At 43.3% G+C, this 17,301-nt stretch overlaps 1 protein-coding gene across 8 annotated transcripts in view; it reads right to left on the reverse strand.

Annotated features, from left to right (window-relative positions):
- Positions 1-17,301, reverse strand: part of PHF21A (PHD finger protein 21A) — a 188,738-nt gene that overhangs the window by 8,382 nt on the left and 163,055 nt on the right. For all 8 annotated transcript variants that reach the window (XM_040639009.1, XM_040639004.1, XM_040639010.1 and 5 more), the window contains 5 exons: positions 13,083-13,181; positions 10,303-10,354; positions 9,465-9,544; positions 8,733-8,793; positions 5,991-6,154 (listed from right to left, as the gene is read on the reverse strand). In XM_040639009.1, coding sequence (XP_040494943.1) covers positions 5,991-6,154; positions 8,733-8,793; positions 9,465-9,544; positions 10,303-10,354; positions 13,083-13,181 — 456 coding nt within the window. The remainder of the gene's footprint in view (positions 1-5,990; positions 6,155-8,732; positions 8,794-9,464; positions 9,545-10,302; positions 10,355-13,082; positions 13,182-17,301) is intronic.

The following is a 17,301-nucleotide window of genomic DNA, read 5'->3' on the forward strand; positions in this document are numbered from 1 at the left end:
AAAGTAGGAATTACCAAGGACACGGCCCCCACTTGTTCCGTACGACTGAGGTTCCCTGGGCAGGGACAGCATCCTTAAACTAGAGTTTACAGAAAAGCTGTGTAATCACCTAGGCCCAAATTAACTTTACAGGTGACAGCTCAGCACTTATGTGTTGGTAGAGTCCAACCCACGAATTATAAAGGTGGGAGCCACTGAAACCCATTCATAACGTGTTCTACTACGATAGGACACAAACAATTCTCATTACCCATCATTTTTAGGGGAGTTCAGGATTGGGAAAAGACAGACAAGAAATGGAATTTTACTAAATTCTTTGCTTGCTCAGGGAGAAAAAATACAGTGCACGTTCAAATGAGAAAAGATTAAGTCAGGAACAAATTAAACTCACATGAGCTTTCTAACATGAAGAATTTTAAAAAGCCAGAGCAACAGCTGACAATGTTCACTTAAAACCACTATTTGGCATTTGCTGTTCAATGGACCGTTCTATGCTGGAGGCTTTATTCCTCCCCATAAAATACGTCACCAGATGGAAAAAGACAAGCAGCCCCCGTGTACTCTGCCTGTCTCCCCGCCCCCACCTCTGATAGTGCGGGTTCTCAGGTAAGTCTGCTGGAGCCCCCTGAACAGAAGGCACCATCAGAAAAAAGCAGAGCTACTTAAATTGGAGAGAAGAACACTGGGGGAAAAAAAAAGGTATTTAGGGAAAAGGTATTTTTCAGCAGGTCAATCCCTGGCCTGTTCTGGGAATAGCACCGATAGAGACACATGGGAAGGAAGACCGAAGGGACATGCCGGAGGTTAGCCAGCAAGGCAGTGCCACAGCTGGGAGCCCCCTCTTCGCTGCCAGCGTGTTGTTTTAGATTTCTGGGCTATTCTGCTAGAAGGCCTGATACAGAAACTCTGCACAGGAAGCAATGGAGCATTGAGCAATGCTCAAGTCTTCTTGTCTATGCTACAGAACCCCTCAGCCACCACTGCTGGAGGAACTTATCTTCCCAGACCTACAGCTTCTCTCTAAAGAAATGGAAACGTTTGCTATAATTCACTAGGGTATCCAGAGCCTAGAAAACTGGCTGCAAAAAAGATAATCCGAGTGTGGACTGGTTTTTAGTCTTTCTTAGTAAGAAAATGTGACCTCTGGGCAATAAAAAAGATACTCAGGATACAAGCAAAAATACTGCACGAGTGTGCGGCCTCCAAGCTCAGCTTTGAGGCAGCAAAAGAGGTTAAGGCTTCATTCCTCAATTAACTGTAACTTTCTTCTTCTTGCATTCTTAAAATCAGGCTGAAAGGCACTCTTCTCTAGAGAAACAGTCTTTCTTGAACCTGAGTCCTGTGTGAGTCTGCATCTTTATGAAGTTTATAAAAATTTTAAGGTTTCAGAGACTGTTTCACATGAATCCTAGATAAATTACCCGGGATGAAGTAAACAAAAGTGTTGGGTATTCTGTTGGGTACAGAGTTCTCCCTTTCCTTTGCCCCTGAGCAGGAGAACATCAAGAAGTGGAGGGCGGACAGTATGTAAATAAAGGTTAGCTGATTTCTTTCAAGTTCTGAAAGGAAAGAAGGCTTCCTATCCTATTTCCATGTTCTAGAGCAATAGTTCTCGGTCTGTTTGGTGTCAGGACCCCTTTACAAATCTTAAATTACTAAGGACCTCAAAGAGCTTTTGTTTATGTGAGTTATATTTATTGATATTTACTGTATTAGAAGTTTTAAAAGTTTTCGGTTTTGAAATAATTACAGAATCACAGTAAGTTACAAAAATAGTATACTGAAAAACTGTAAAACCCCAGAACACACAAGTGCACATTCCATGAGCCATCAGAGTTATGACATCGCTACAGGTCATGTAATATCTGGAAGACTTCACTGGTTACTCTTGAGAGAAAGAGAATGAAAATGGCAAAGAATATTTTAGTATTATTATGAAAATAGTTTTGATTTTATGGACCCCGAAAAGAGTCTCAGGGACCAAACTTGGAGAATGACTGCCCATAGAAATGAATAATAAAATGCCAGGGTATAGCTTTTATCTACCCAGAATGGTTCTCTGCTTAGCTTAAAGACAGCAGAGGAAGTCCCATGGAGGGGCTGCTCCAGGTCAAAAGGCTCAGGCCTTGGTGACTGAGTTGTCACCATAAACCAAAAGTTAAACTGAAAGATGGTGACCCGCGATTCTTTGCTAGGAGCTGAGCATGTATGTTTCTTGCAAACACCCAGGCTATTATCAACTGCAACTTCATCATTTGCTAAAAGAGTTTTGTAACTATGTCAACGTATCTTCCCTTCTCATAAAATGATAGTGGCAACAAGGTCTATCCTGAGGATTAGTGTCTGGCTGGGTTTTGTATTACCAAGTCCTTCTAGACGGTTACTGATCCCCAGGAAATGCTTGCCTCTCAGCTGTGATTGTTTAATTAATGTTGCTGGGGCTTGTCTGACCCAGCAGCAAACACACAGAATCCGGTGTGATTTTAATCACTACCACTGTTGGGATACTGTAAAAGTAGAAGTCAATTATCTTAAAAAAAAAATCCATTCCACTAGGTTTAACTTAGGAAGTTCTAACATATTTAGTGGTTTTAGAAAAGCCTCTTTCACCTTCAGATTTCTGAAAAGAGCAGTGTTTGCATTTCAAGACAAAACCTGGCAGAAGCTTTTACTTTGTGATTTGATCCGAGTAGAACCTTGGGGTTCAGTCTCTCAAAGAAAGCCACAGATCCCCCATCAGGGGTCAATGTTTAGGAAAGAGACTCACGCGCAGAACCACAAAATCACCTGTTCCCCGGCATTTGTACACCCTGTGGAAGACCGCTACCAAGAGGTCATAAGCCAGCAATCCCTCCGGCAATGCTTCTGCTGAAGAAAAGCTGGGACGATCTTTGGTACCAGCAAACAAGGTTTCTGACAAGGACTCCTGGTACTCATTACTCAGGACAGGTAGAAAACCTTCTACTCAGGACAGGTAGAAAACCTGTATCAATTACTAATGTCAAAACTCAGGCAGGCTGGGTGAAATTCTGAATTTCAAGAGCAAGGCTGAGTCTGTAGTCACCAGTTATGTCCAAGGAAGGAAGGCTGCCAGAGAACAGAACTCCACTATGACCTGGTCCTCCAAAGAGGACACTTCCTTTGCGGCTTCTAGAATTTCAATTCAGAATGTGCATACGGTATTGTTTTGTTCTTTGGAAAAGGGTACACCATTAGTAAGCACTGAGAACCTTCCAGTTCAAGGGACATTTTACCTGAAGGTGATCCTAAAGACAAGGTCTGTAATTCACAAAAGAAATGGGACATGTACAAACTGAAACTCTTGGTTCCCTCCTCAACCTGCTCCTCTTGCCATCTCTAGTAAACGACAGTTTTATCCTGTTAGTTGCTTAGGCCCAACACTCTGGATTCGCCCTTGACTATTCTCTTTTTCTCATACTTCATATCTAAGCCTGCCAGCTCTTCAAAATATATGCAGACTCAGTCACTTTCCTCCATTTCTATGTCTCCCACCCCACCAGGCCAAGCCGTCCTCAGCTCTTGCCTCCTAACTGGTCTCCCTGCTCCCATCCTATCCTCTCCACAGTCTGTTCTCTAGGTTTTAGACACAGTGATCCTTTTAAAATCCAAGTTGATTTTGTAAACACCTTAAAAATAGTAAACACAGGCAAGAACCATCAAAGGATGCTAAAACCACTGGGTAACAGTTTGTTGGGGAACTGGATACTTAAACAGACCCAAAGCTATCTCTGCTAAGAGAAAAGAGGCATCTTTACAAGTGGAGAATTTGATGCAATCTATGTTAAGAGATGAAAGCTAACATCACCAGCAACGGGACAGACCGACTGACGGCACACGCTGCTCTTCGTGATCTGTTGGAAAGGACGCACCATCATGTATCTAGTGTTCCTATAAAAATGCATACCCTGAGTCTACTCTTGAGGAAACAATCAGATGATCCAAATGGAGGGACACTCCACACAGCAACTGGCCTACCTTTTAAGAAATGTCAACGTCACGAACGACAAAGAAAGGCTGAGAAACTGCTCCAGAATAAGGAGATGAAAGAGACAATACCATGACAAAAATATCAAGAGTGATCTTAGCTTGGATTCTGGAGCAGAAAAAACAAAGTGAGACAACTGGAGAAACCTGAATATGGAATATATAGTCTAGAATAATATTTACTCAATATGAAGTGTCCTCAATTTGATAGCTGCATTGTGACTATTTCAGAGAATATCTTTGCTCCTAGAAGATAAATGCTGAAGGGTTTCGGGTAAAGATTCACAGTGTCTGCAACTTCTTAACTAGGTCAACAAAAAGTGTGTGTGTGTGTGTTTGTGTGTGTAGGGGGAACATATGTGGCAAATGGTAACAATCAGTGAATGTGGGTGAAAGGTATATATTTGCTTTGTATTTTCTTGCAACTTCCCTGTAGCTTTGAAATTTTTCAAAATGAAAAGTTGAAAAATTACGTCACTCTTCTCCTCAAAGTCCTCCAGTGGTCCCCCATCTCCCTCCACGTAAAAGCCCCAAGGTCCTGCACCCTGGGCCCTGCCACCTCTGGGGAGTCATCTCCCACTATCTCCGCGCTCCCTCTGCCCTGCTGTCCTGGTCTTCTTGCCTTTCCTCCACACCATGTGCGTGCACACCTCACGGCTTCTGCACTGCTGTCCCCTCTGCATGGAATGCTCTCCCCCTGACATACTCTCACACCTTCCACTTCCTACCAGAAAGGCTCTCTTCCCTCTCTTCATAAAATAGGAGCCGGGGGCGCCTGGGTGGCACAGCGGTTAAGCGTCTGCCTTCGGCTCAGGGCGTGATCCCGGCGTTGTGGGATCGAGCCCCACATCAGGCTCCTCTGCTATGAGCCTGCTTCTTCCTCTCCCGCTCCCCCTGCTTGTGTTCCCTCTCTCGCTGGCTGTCTCTATCTCTGTCAAATAAATAATAAAATCTTTAAAAAAAAATAAATAAAAAAATAAAATAAAATAGGAGCCTGCTGCCATAATTCCTTATCCTCCTTACTCTGCCCCAGTTCTCTTTACGGCACTTAACCGCTACCTTTAATGTGTTCATTTGCTTTTCGCCTGCCTCTGGCCCTGTAACAGGAGCTGCTTGAGGGCAGGAAGTCGGGTTTTGTTCCCTGTTCTATCGCCAGCCTCAAGAACAGCCCTTGCTCAGCATGGTAGCGCTCAGCAAGTATTTGCTGACTACAATCACTGCTTTGTAAGTGCTCATTTAAAATCTTAGGGCGCGTGCGAGAGAACCACGCACTGACGGTCACCACAGGGGAGCGGGGGGAACAGGTGAAGGGGATTAAAGAGCACACTTATCATGATGAGCACGGAGTACAAGGTGTCCAACCGTTGCATCACTATAGTGTACACCTGATACTAATACAGCACTGTATGGTAACTATACTAGAATTAAAATTAAAAACTTAAAAAAAAGCAAAATAAAAACAAAGAACATCTCAGGGTACTAGTTTACAGTCCTGCAGTTTCTACATGCGGGCTACTAAACAGCTGACACTTCTTCAGGACCCTGTTTGATCAATTCTGCTGAATAAAGTTGCTTGAAAGAAAAGTTTCCCACTTCTTGAATTCTACTTGAAGCAGGAAACAAGGACTGCCGGGGAAACGTGCGCCTTGTTCCTTTTCCTCACCCCAAAACATGGACGATGGAAACCTGGGCACCTTTCAGTTATATGAGCTGGCTTCTTCCCACCCCATCCCCCTGCCTGAGAACTCATTCACAGCAAATCAAATCCAGATTTAAACAACTCTGACTGAGCCTCCTGATGTTGTAAGTGATTCTCAAGGACATGGCAGGACCTGGGGCCCAGGCGGAAAGCCGCCTTACACGGTCTACAGTGTACTGTTCCAGGGTTAGTCAAGGAGATGCAGCCAGTAAGGAGACAACACATGATAACGGTTTCCCCAGTTTAAGCTCTCAGAAAGAGAGCGTGCTTTTCCCAAGTTACTTACGTCTGTGGAGGTGGGGCTGGGCAGGGACACAGGCTGAACAGGTGCAGGGAAAGTGAATGTGGTCTCTGTCTTTTCATTTTCAGGGGAGTCAGGATGACTGGATGGGGGGGATGTTGGGGTAAGGGCTCCAAACCCCAGCACTGCATTGTATTTTGGAGGACGACCTATATACCAAGAGAAGGGAACAAAAGGGAAAAAAGGGGGAGGGAAAGAAAGGGGGAAAAATGATCTTACATACCTTTGGCCAGTGTTCCTCATTGGCTAGCATGGAAAAGGAAGTGAGGTAGCAGACAGAAGGTTAATACAATAGTCCCAAAGATAGGAAGAGAAGCAAAGATTTAAATGTCATTAGAAACAACTGCATGAGTCTCAAAAGAAAGGAGGATAAGAGAGCCCTGGAGAATGACAGGAGGGCTGCATCATGTCAAAGGGCCTGGCCTTGGGTGGATCATGGTGAGACTCCTGGACTCTTACGATCTGAGATTTCTAGCATGAGAACAAGATGCCAAGCTCAACAGGGCCACAGCTAGGAATAAGAGTCTATTTTTTCACTTCTTCTGCATATTGTTCTCTAAGGTTTCTCTGTAACCATCCTCCTTACAATCACTAATGATTCCCTGTTCCCACAAATGGATTTATTTACGATTTCTGCTTTTCCTTTTCTCTCTTATCTATATTTTGGTCATTTCACTGCTTGTGAGGGTGGAGAAAGGCAAACTGAGGAGGCAAAACTCAAGTTAACTATTCTCACCCCTTGCTGGTAGAGCTGGTGACAAATATGTTCTGGGACTAGCTGGAACCTAAGAGCTAAAAGGATGATCTGAGCTTAACAGTGATTTGAAGTATGTCTGGAGTCAGATTCCCTCCCCAGTTAATCAAGAACATCTCCCCGCTTCGGTCACAAACACTCTGGTGAACTACAGGTCTATGGACAGGTCCTGTCGCCAAACCTCAGAGAAGGCCCTGCCATCAGCAACGTTGCTGAAAGACTGATTGGAGCAAGAGCACTGGGAATCAAGCCTCATGGCTACAGAGGATCTATAAATGAAGCCTGACGGGTGTGGCAAGACTGGTCAACCACTCCTGCTTTATGATACATCTAAGCCGGGGTCCCTGACAGAAGGGCCAGGATCAAAGCTTGTAAGCTTTGAGTGATCAAAAGTATATGTTCAGCATGGCAAAGGGAAAAAAAAAAAAAAAAAAAAAGCCGGAGAGGCACACAACTGCCTACAAGCACTGGTGAAAGGTACAGGCGATCACAACTTTGCCAACAGTTCTAATTTATATCAGGGTTATGCACAAGTGTCATGATTCTGTCAGACATTACACAAATGTTACCTATCTGTGTTAAACTGGCAATGTCTGCAGTACAAAGACAGATCATACAGGTTTGTCTTTTCTAGGGAATTGAGGGCTGCCCGAAGGGGAAATGAAAGATGAACGTTCTTTGTTTACCCACAGAAGGCACATCCTAGGCATTGTGAATACAGGCTTTCATCCTCTGACCTTGGCAAGTGATGCCAAGGTCTTTCTGGCTCGTTTAACCCCTGTCCTCTTAGCAGACAGTCCCCACCAGCAGACCAATTAACTGTGGGTTCTGACTGGGGGCTCCTTTCTGAGAACTGGGTCAGAGGTCACTAAAAATTGCCAAAAATAAAACAACAAAAAAATAACCCACAACACTGGTTACTGTGGCCCAGGAATCAATAGGAAGCAACGACTTAGGGTTTCCCATGGAAATATTTTTGGCCACCTAAAGGACAGGTAGGCAATGAAACGGAATGGGACACTGAGGGTGGGTACACGATCTCTCTTGGGTGAGGAGGTGGTAATGGTACAGTTGCAGCCCTGCCTAAGGCAGACAAAAGAAAAGGGTCAGGATGACCTCCTAGGCTTCCAATAGCTCTGAGACAGTGTGTGCTTATGCAAAAATTAGTATGCTACTCCCCTCACTCTGCAACCTTTCTAGCCTGGAACTGTAATTCAGGGACACATTATCATGTGCAGAAAGGGACCTTGGGACGTATTACTGACATCAAAGAACAATTTCAGAATCTTGTTTATGAGCTCCAACTCAGAGCTATTAAGACCTACTCAGACCTGCACAGAGGGCTGCTGCCTCTACCCTACCCACAAGTAAGGGGCGCCACCCCCAACCCCCAGGCCTGAAATAGGGGGACAGTGCTCTTTAGGAACTTCTACTTTGGGGAGCCTGTTTCGACCATGACCTCCTCTTCCTTAGCTGGAGATGCCCTCAACTCATAGATTCTAAGTTCTCAGTGTGGCTACACCTCTCCTTCCTGGAAAGTCTGCAGCTCACAGAAACCCGAGTCATGCTCTGGTCTCGCTGGCAGCAAGACAACTTAGACACTACTAAGAACACCTTGGCAACAGCAGTGCTCTGTTCTGCTCAATGATGCTAAAATGCTTCCTTTCACACAATGTTCTGTTCGCTGTGCTATTCATGGACAGCCTGGTGGGCCTGGGGCAGAAATGCTGTATTAAGCCATTTCCTTGAGTCAGCTTTGCCAGAATCCTAGGAAAGGCAGCTTGCGATTCAGTATACAGAACTCTAAGGAGAAATCTCTCTCTTCTCCCCCCATTTTCAGAGAACAACAACAACAAAACTATGTTCAAGGGATTTAGGAGTTAGGCTCTAGGACAAGGGGAGGCAGGAGGGGGAAGAAACACAACACAGAAAGCAGAAGCAACAGCGAGGGAGAGCTGCAAAAAGGTACTCACCTCTCTTCCGGGTCCCAGGATGCATTGTACTGTTCAGGTATGTGACTGCACTCTTCTTACGCTTTGAGGATTGAAGAAGGAAAGGTAACTAGTTGAATAGCATGGTTACTACCAACACCGGCACAAGCTACAGACCAAGCACAGCATGCCTGTCAACATGCCCGCGAGTGAGTGCAAGTCACCCCAAGGTCTCAGTGCTAATGGGCTTTATTATATATACTTGGCTCTGAGAGAATAGAATATTCCAGAGAGGTCTGCCTCTGCTTCGGATGACAGCTGTGTTGAAGCCAAGATGAGTTAAAATTTTTTTTTTAAAGATTTTATTTATTTATTTGACAGAGAGAGACAGCCAGCGAGAGAGGGAACACAAGCAGGGGGAGTGGGAGAGGAAGAAGCAGGCTCACAGCAGAAGAGCCTGATGTGGGGCTCGATTCCATAATGCCGGGATCACGCCCTGAGCCGAAGGCAGACGCTTAACCGCTGTGCCACCCAGGCGCCCCAAGATGAGTTAAATTTTTAAGGTAGGTTTGTATTTGCTCAAACTTCGGGAAAAAAACTAAGGGAAAAGCAGTGAATAATAATTTAGCCAGAGAAAACCCCATCATTTCACAAAGCTGGCCAAGCATAATCAAGATACTGTTCTTCAGTAGGTTTTTAGATAGGAGGAGATGGAAAAAAATCATCACTAAAACTAGAACAGTGAGGGGAAGGCCAAGCGCTGGCCGGGAATACCTCTGGCTCAAAGACGGCCCCACTGTACACCGGATTTGCTGTTGTTCTTCTTTTTCGCTCTTGCCTCTTGCTTTGGATTTCTTGGGAAAACAAAAGGGTCGAGTTAGAAGAGAGGTATAGAGAACCTCAAAAACTGAACTTTACTGTTTATCTTTTGGTTTTCCCATGACAAACTAGAAATGGGGGCACATCTCCTGATCTCACTGCAGCCCCAGCAGAGGCAAGCACACCTCCGGGAACAAAGGTGGAGGACCGTCCACTCTGACTGCTCAGAAAGCAAGACCATGCTGTCCCCCAGCGGCTCTCTCTGACCCACAGCTTAACAGCAGACAACACATCTAAACAAGCTGTCCTCATCTATTTTTAGTTCACTGGAAAACAGGTGTGGATGAACTTTATCCACAGACCTAGACTGAGTAACCACAGTTCACCATTCTTGAGTTAAATAACTAGGACAGGGGTAGCTTTGTAACTGCTCTTAAGATTCAGATAACCCAGAGTGACTGAAAAATACAAAGACTTGTCAGAGGGGCATCTGATACTTTGTGCTGTCAGGGAAAAAAAAAAAGAGTTCCTCTAAGGTGAAAAGAAGTCAGTTTAACAGAGGCAACTGGGGAATCTCCCCTGGACAGCAGTGTGGATGACAACAGGGAGGGGAGGGGATGAATGTTAGATAGAGAAAAGGCAAGTTTGACTCCAAAGCAAAGAAGGTCCACATTAGCTGAATCATACTCTATTCGTGTTCCAGTGTTCTACATTCTACAATAAACTCAACACCATTTTCAAGAACAAAGCTCTGGGCCAGAAGCAAGGCAGCACCATGAATATCTTCTCTTACCTTCTAGATGGTCATGTGTTACCAATCCTAGAGACACCATGAAGGCAAGTTTCTGTGCCAGAGAAACAAGAATGTACTTCAGTTTGGGTTCTCACAAAGCCAACTGCATGTTCCTAGTTAGACTCCTTGGCAAAGCCAGCCCAACGGGCTGGTCGCTTGAAGGAAGGAGGCCAGGTTCAGGTGACCCAAGAACAGACACCTTCCAGAGCCACTCTGGAGGCTTTCTGGTCTTACAGGGATCAAACGAGAAGGACTGGGGCCTGCATCTTCTACTTTCTCAATGACAGAAATCAGCAACTTTGAATGCCCTAAGTTTTTTTTTTTTTTTTTCAGAAAAATCCTCTTATAGGGAAGAGGATTTTGTACTCAAAAAACATGCAGAGGGTTACGAAGAGCCTCCCATACCACCGGCTCCAGATGCTAAGTGCTTCTTCACTTGTCACAGCAGGCCAGGGTTTCTGATGTTTTTACCACCAAGGACTGGACAATGCCAACTCAGAGCTAAACGAGTTTTAGGAACAACAGCAGACGGTCCTGTTTAATACTATGGTTTTTGAAACAAACATGGACCTAAAAATTATGGAGGAATCTCCCTTTGGAGAGCACTCTCTGGGCTCCATCAGAAGTTAAACCGATTAGAATACCGAACCTCAAAGCTCGAACACTAGATGCCTAGAGTTGGAGAGAGCAACAGACGGATTCTTATTTTGCTCTGTAGTCACGTGTGGTCTGGAAAGTATGTCCTCATTTGCAAGTGGTTGCTGAATATACCAAACACTAGATCACCAATTTCCCTCACCGATAATAAAGAATACCATCAATTGTTAGGACATATTCCTGTAGAATTGTTTCTATCACCGCTTGGGCTTTAACAATCCTGATAGCTTCCCCTCAACATTCAATACCACGATGCTTTGGCCTGAAGTGAGAGATGCAAGCTCTTTCAGATACTGAGTGTTTTAGGAAGAAACAGTCCCTGAGCAAGCCACTTGAGAACACAGAAGTGTCCTTTACTGGTATCCTCAGGGTTCTGAAGAAATGTTTTTATTTTACTTCTTATTTGAAAAACTTAGCTGGGAGCCTATCCCCTTTAGTAAGGAAAAGCACTCAGACTCGCTGCCCGTTTTCTACACTGCACGTTGAAATGGCATGTATTTTGTGACTGCCAGTTAACTACATTCCAACTTTTCACTATTCTTCACAACCTGATCAAGACTAGAAGGCTGTCTGCCAACTGTTCTGTTTGTAAAGCAGTGTGTGGTTTGACATTAAGATGCACCTTCTTTTAATCAAGTAACAGTACTCTTCTTGGCCAGTCACATCCAACTCATCTTTGCCAGTCGAGTTCAAGCTCACATAAAAAAAATGTAAAAAACAAAACAAACCACTCCTCTCCTCTGGAACAGATTTTCAGGGATAAAGAGAATAAAAAGTTGTTAAGAACTTCTGCCTCATCTATGCATCACACGTGTACCAAAAACTAATTTATTCTCTTTATGGCAGTGATTCTGTCCAGTTAGAAGGTGAAATATCCACCACTCTACACGGTAGTAGTACTCACTGGCCCGCACTGGGCCACCAACATAAGATATCCTTTGGTTTCCTTTGGTAATTTTGTGGATGACGTCATAAGTTCCTCAGCAATTTGCATCACTGGTACGTCTTTCTGGTTCAAGTTTTGGTCCCTTCTTTACACATACTTTAAAAACGAATCCATTCATATCCAAAAGAATAATAATTTGTACCTGTTTTAGAAAAACCGGAACTGGCTTAACTTAATAAATCACCGCTTTAAAAAAAAATGACATGAAGTTTTGATGGCTTCATGTTACTATTTGACATGGTTTCATTAAAAAAGAATGCATTGAGGACAGAAGGAAATAGATTGCTGGTCTAATAAAGTCCAACTATCAGATTCATCATCATATTACGTGTCCACATTTTTCTTTTAGAGCTGCTTATGCAAGAGCCAAACTAAAAAATTCTTTTGTCTAAGAGGACACACACATTCACATTGTGTATCTGTACCAGTCCTGTTTGCTATGTAAGTTTGTAATTCTATCCTAAGTTGTAGTACAGATGTTACTATTTTCATCCCTACTTTTAGGCTTCAACAAACAACTTTTGGGCTACTGATTCATTTGGGGTTTGGGAATCCGGTGCAGTGCAATGGCAGAAACAAAAATGCACGTATAACAACTGTAATCGATAACATAAATAGACCTTAGCTGAGTGAACTGGACGGACCTCTTAGAAATGTTGGCTGAGACAAACAAAACATAATTACCATGAGGAATACCCGGGAAAATGATCATTAATCTTATATTTCAAATTTGTAACGTTGCATGAAATGCCTGTATGCCAGCTCACGGACACTCCAGGCCACACTCTTTTTTTTTGTTGTTGTTTTTTTTTTAAAGATTTTATTTATTTATTCGACAGGATAGAGACAGCCAGCGAGAGAGGGAACACAAGCAGGGGGAGTGGGAGAGGAAGAAGCAGGCTTCCAGCGGAGGAGCCTGACGTGGGGCTCGATCCCATAACGCCGGGATCACGCCCTGAGCCGAAGGCAGACGCTTAACCGCTGTGCCACCCAGGCGCCCCCCAGGCCACACTCTTAATCTGCCTTAGGCCAAACCGACTAGGCAATACATTATCGGATAGTGAGGAAGCACAAGGAAAGGAAAATCAAGTGACTCAGAGAGCAAGTGTCCCTCCTGGTTTGTGAGAATAAGTCACATCCCACAGACTGAGCCATGCCTTTGGAGGGCTAAGCCTACCTGAGGGTTCTCCTCCCGTTTTGGTTTGGGTGCAGCAGGTGGAGTGATGGTACGGCTCTCTGTTTGTTTCTCATCTGTTTCTGTGTGGGATTTAATTGTCTAGGGAAGGAAAATTAAATGAAAATTTAGAATTCACTTTTTATTTAAATAATGAAAACATAGTTTAACTGTAGCCAATGAGGAAGAAAAAAAAGAACATACTCAAATTGGAAACATTAATAAAGGAGGTAATATGGATTACATTTTGGAAGGGTGAAAAATAAAATGAAAGGCCCCAGTTGAAATAAATTGTATAACTAGAGTAGATACGAATCTGTAACTACAACAGTCTAAATTATACAAAAAGAAAAATGCACAGCTTAATTCCTATGTATAAAAATGAGTTTAAATTGCTCTGATTTCACTGTATTTTAGGATATAGGGGCAGTTTTCCAGAAGGAAGCCCACTCTTGTTACATATGGGTCAAACTCTAGTCCGCAGCATGCTTAAGATCTGAATAATGTAAAAAAAAAAAAAAATCTTACATATACTTTCTTCTATTTCCAATTCCTATCATAACCTAAGAGAAAATGCAGAACTATCCTCACTTGGGATATTTAACACCTGCCTGTTTCATTCATTAGAGATGCACTTGCCAAGGAAAGGTCATCTTGCAAGAGGCTGACACTCTGATTACCCCCAACCTTGTCTTCCAGATGCATCCATTCAAACAAAAGAACACCAGTAGCATTACCATCTTTAAGCACAAATGGCAGCTAGCAAATTGGTAGACTGGGGTTGCATTACTATTCTTATTATGACTCAATGGCTAATTCATTTTATGAACCTTGTAAATACTGAAATGATATTAGAACAGTGGATATAAAACTGTGAACACGAACCTAATTTAGTTTTTCAAATTAAAAAAAATGTGGATGCTAATTGTCTTTCTGTATGGCAGCAAGGAATTAAATAAATGAGAATGAAACTGATTACTGATGAGGAAGAAGCTTCGGTCCTGTAAGCAGAACATCAAAAGTTCTCAAAAATCATTATGTTGAAAAATATGCTACCAGATCTGAAAAAACAAATACAATCACAAAGATCTTTCACTTTATTTCCTAGCCACTTCCATATTTTCCTTCTGCTTCTCATATTATTACTTTAGGAGAATGTCAGCATCTGCCTTATAAAACTGTGGCAGTCACTGTTCTGGGGCACAAACGCTGCCTGATATTCTGTTTTTCATCAGTTCCCTGTCCTATTTCCTCCTCCATACGGCAAGCTACTTGAGAGCAGCATTATTCTACACACATCTGCAGTCCTCTGTGCCTAGTACAATGCCTTCCAGAAGAATCACTCACTTCACCTCTCACATACATTTTTTAACCCAAAAGGACATATTTCCTCCATAAAACCAACCATGAAGCACACCACAAGGGGGACACAATGGGAAAGTAGTTTATAGTGTCGTCTTTAAGGCCCTGGGTGTCCAGAAAGCTTATGTTCATGGCTTTCTGAGCGAGGAAGGGCAGGGGTCTGAGGGAGGGGGAGAAGAGGTCAACTGGAAGGGTTTGCTGCTCTACTCCCAAGGCTATGTGAAGTTCCTTGGGGTCTCTGGTTCCATCTCTAGGGCTGAGTGACACACATGGTGGTAATGCCTCTGGGGGAGGGCAAACCAATTCCTCTCAACTAAGAAATTACCAAGTGTTCAGATTTTCTCTCACTCAAGAAGAGTACAATTATCCCAGGGTAAGATAAAGAACATGAAAAGCATCCAAATAAATAAACAAATAAATAAAACAATCAAAACACCAGGGAGATGTCTTTCTCTCCTGGAGCTGTTGCTCCGGGCAAAACCAGGCCACGTTGTGAATAGCACTGTGCAGAAGTCCATGTGGTGAGGAACTGAACCCCCTCCGCCAGCAGCCAGTGTGAAGTGAGGTCTGCCAACAACCACGTAACCGAGCTTGGAAGGGACTTATCCAGTCCCCGTCGAGCCTTGACATGACTACAGCCCTGGCCAACTTGCTGGAATGCAAACTTGTGAAGGACCTTGAGCCAGAAGCACCAGCTAGGAGGCAAGCTGATTCCTGACCCTCACAAGCTATATGGGATAATAAATATTTGTTGTTTTAAGCTGCTTAAAACAAACCAAAAACATTAGGGTTGGGGGAGTGACAGAAATGGCAGAACAGGGAGTTCTAAGAATTAGTCCTTCCACTGAAGCTATCATTAAGCTGGCAAAAACAGAATCAACTTCTTAGAATTCTGGATCTAATAAAAACCTTATAGCAAACAGGGGGACACTTACTGAAGAAAGAGGCTGCTAGATTTCACTAAGAAAGCATTTTTCCTTACCTACCTACAAACCCCCATTCCACAGCTTGGGCAGAGGCTTTGGGGATGGCACCCTGTGTTCCTAGTGTGGCTTGTTGGTGCCAAGGGAAACAACATGGACCTTGTTCTCAAACACTAGTGGTTGTGCATTTTGATTTGTTTGGTGGTTCCCTGCGGACTGGTACAGAGGCTGACCTTTGCTTTGCCCACCTTAGGCTGAAAGTAGCTTTTGGCGTGGCATCTGATGAAAGCATCTAAAGACATATGTTACCCATAGTCACCTAGTGCAAGGGATGGTGGATGGAGTACACCACAGACAGACCCGAAGTGCCAAGGGAAACAACATGGACCTTGTTCTCAAACACTAGTGGTTGTGCATTTTGATTTGTTTGGTGGTTCCCTGCGGACTGGTACAGAGGCTGACCTTTGCTTTGCCCACCTTAGGCTGAAAGTAGCTTTTGGCGTGGTATCTGATGAAAGCATCTAAAGACATATGTTACCCATAGTCACCTAGTGCAAGGGATGGTGGATGGAGTATACCACAGACAGACCCGAAGGCCTGGGGAGGAGGAAGCTGAGGAGGAGGATTCTTGTAAGAGTAACGGCTTTGAAGAAGTATCACATATACTGGGGAAACCGGAGTATAGTGCATATTCCCAGGACTAGATGCATGCTCAGAAAAGATGTGAGAGAACCCTAGGCTTACACCTCTGGCTGATCTTTGAGCTCTGTCCAAGAAAGAGGTGAAGGCTAAGGCAGAGTTATAGACAGCCTGGTTAGCACTGAAGAAGTACCCCCTGCTCAGAGCCAATCTGCTCTGGGAAAGTTTTTTTTTTTGTTTTTTTTTTTTTTTTTTTTTTTTTTTTTTTTTTTTTTTTTTTTTTTTTTTTTTTTTTTTTTTTTAGTTGTTGTTGTTGTTGTTATTTGGTCTTTTTGGCTCCAGTTGCTTAAGGAAATCTGTCAGGTCACTAGCTGACCCAAGACAACAGAACAGAGATTTCAGAGACTATACATGACAAGAAATACAGTTTTTGCAAAAATATTTTGGAAAAGGCAACAAACAGATCTCAACAATTAGTAACAGTAAACTCCAGGGTGGGAGAAGAATCTTATTTCCAGAGTTATCACACTGTAATTTCAAAATGAACAGTTTCACAAAAAAATTGGAAGGCATACAAAGAAACAGGAAAGTATGGCCCATTTGTAGGAAAAAAAGAAATCAACAGAAACTGGACTTAAAGAAACCCAGACAATGGACTCTCTAGAGAAAGACTAAGTGTCTTAAATATGCTCAAAAAGCTAATGGAAACCATGGACAAAGAACTGAAAGAAACCAGGAGAACAATTTCCCAACAAAAAGAGACTATGGATAAAGAGACAGAAATTATTGAAAGGAACCAAACAGAAACTTTGGAGCTGAAAAGTATAAAAGCATAAATGAAAAATTCACTAGAGGGGTTCAGGCAAAAGAAAGTATCAGTGAACTTCAAGACAGGACAATTGAAATTATCCAGTTTGAGGAACAGAAAGGAAAAACATGAAGAAAAATGAACAGTGCCTAAGGGACCTGTGGGACATTACCAACATATGCATTATGAACTCCCACAGGGAGCAGAGAGACAGAAAGAAAGCAGCAGAAATAATACTTGAAGGAGTAACAGCTCAACCCTTCCCAAATGTGATGAAAGACAGGAATCTACACATCCAAGGAGCTCACTGACATCCATACAGAATAAACTAAAAGAGACTCAGAGTCTGGGGGAAGGTGGTAGAGTAGGAGGGCCCTGAGCTCTCCCTGTGCCTACATTTACAACTAGATATCAACCACATCCAAGTCAGTAAGCCAGACAGCAATTGGAAGACTGGAAGCACAGACTCCACACAGAAGCAGCTGGATCT

Source organism: Ursus maritimus, unplaced genomic scaffold (genome assembly GCF_017311325.1).
Source record: "Ursus maritimus isolate PB19 unplaced genomic scaffold, ASM1731132v1 scaffold_23, whole genome shotgun sequence".
Classification (NCBI taxonomy): Eukaryota; Metazoa; Chordata; class Mammalia; order Carnivora; family Ursidae; genus Ursus; species Ursus maritimus.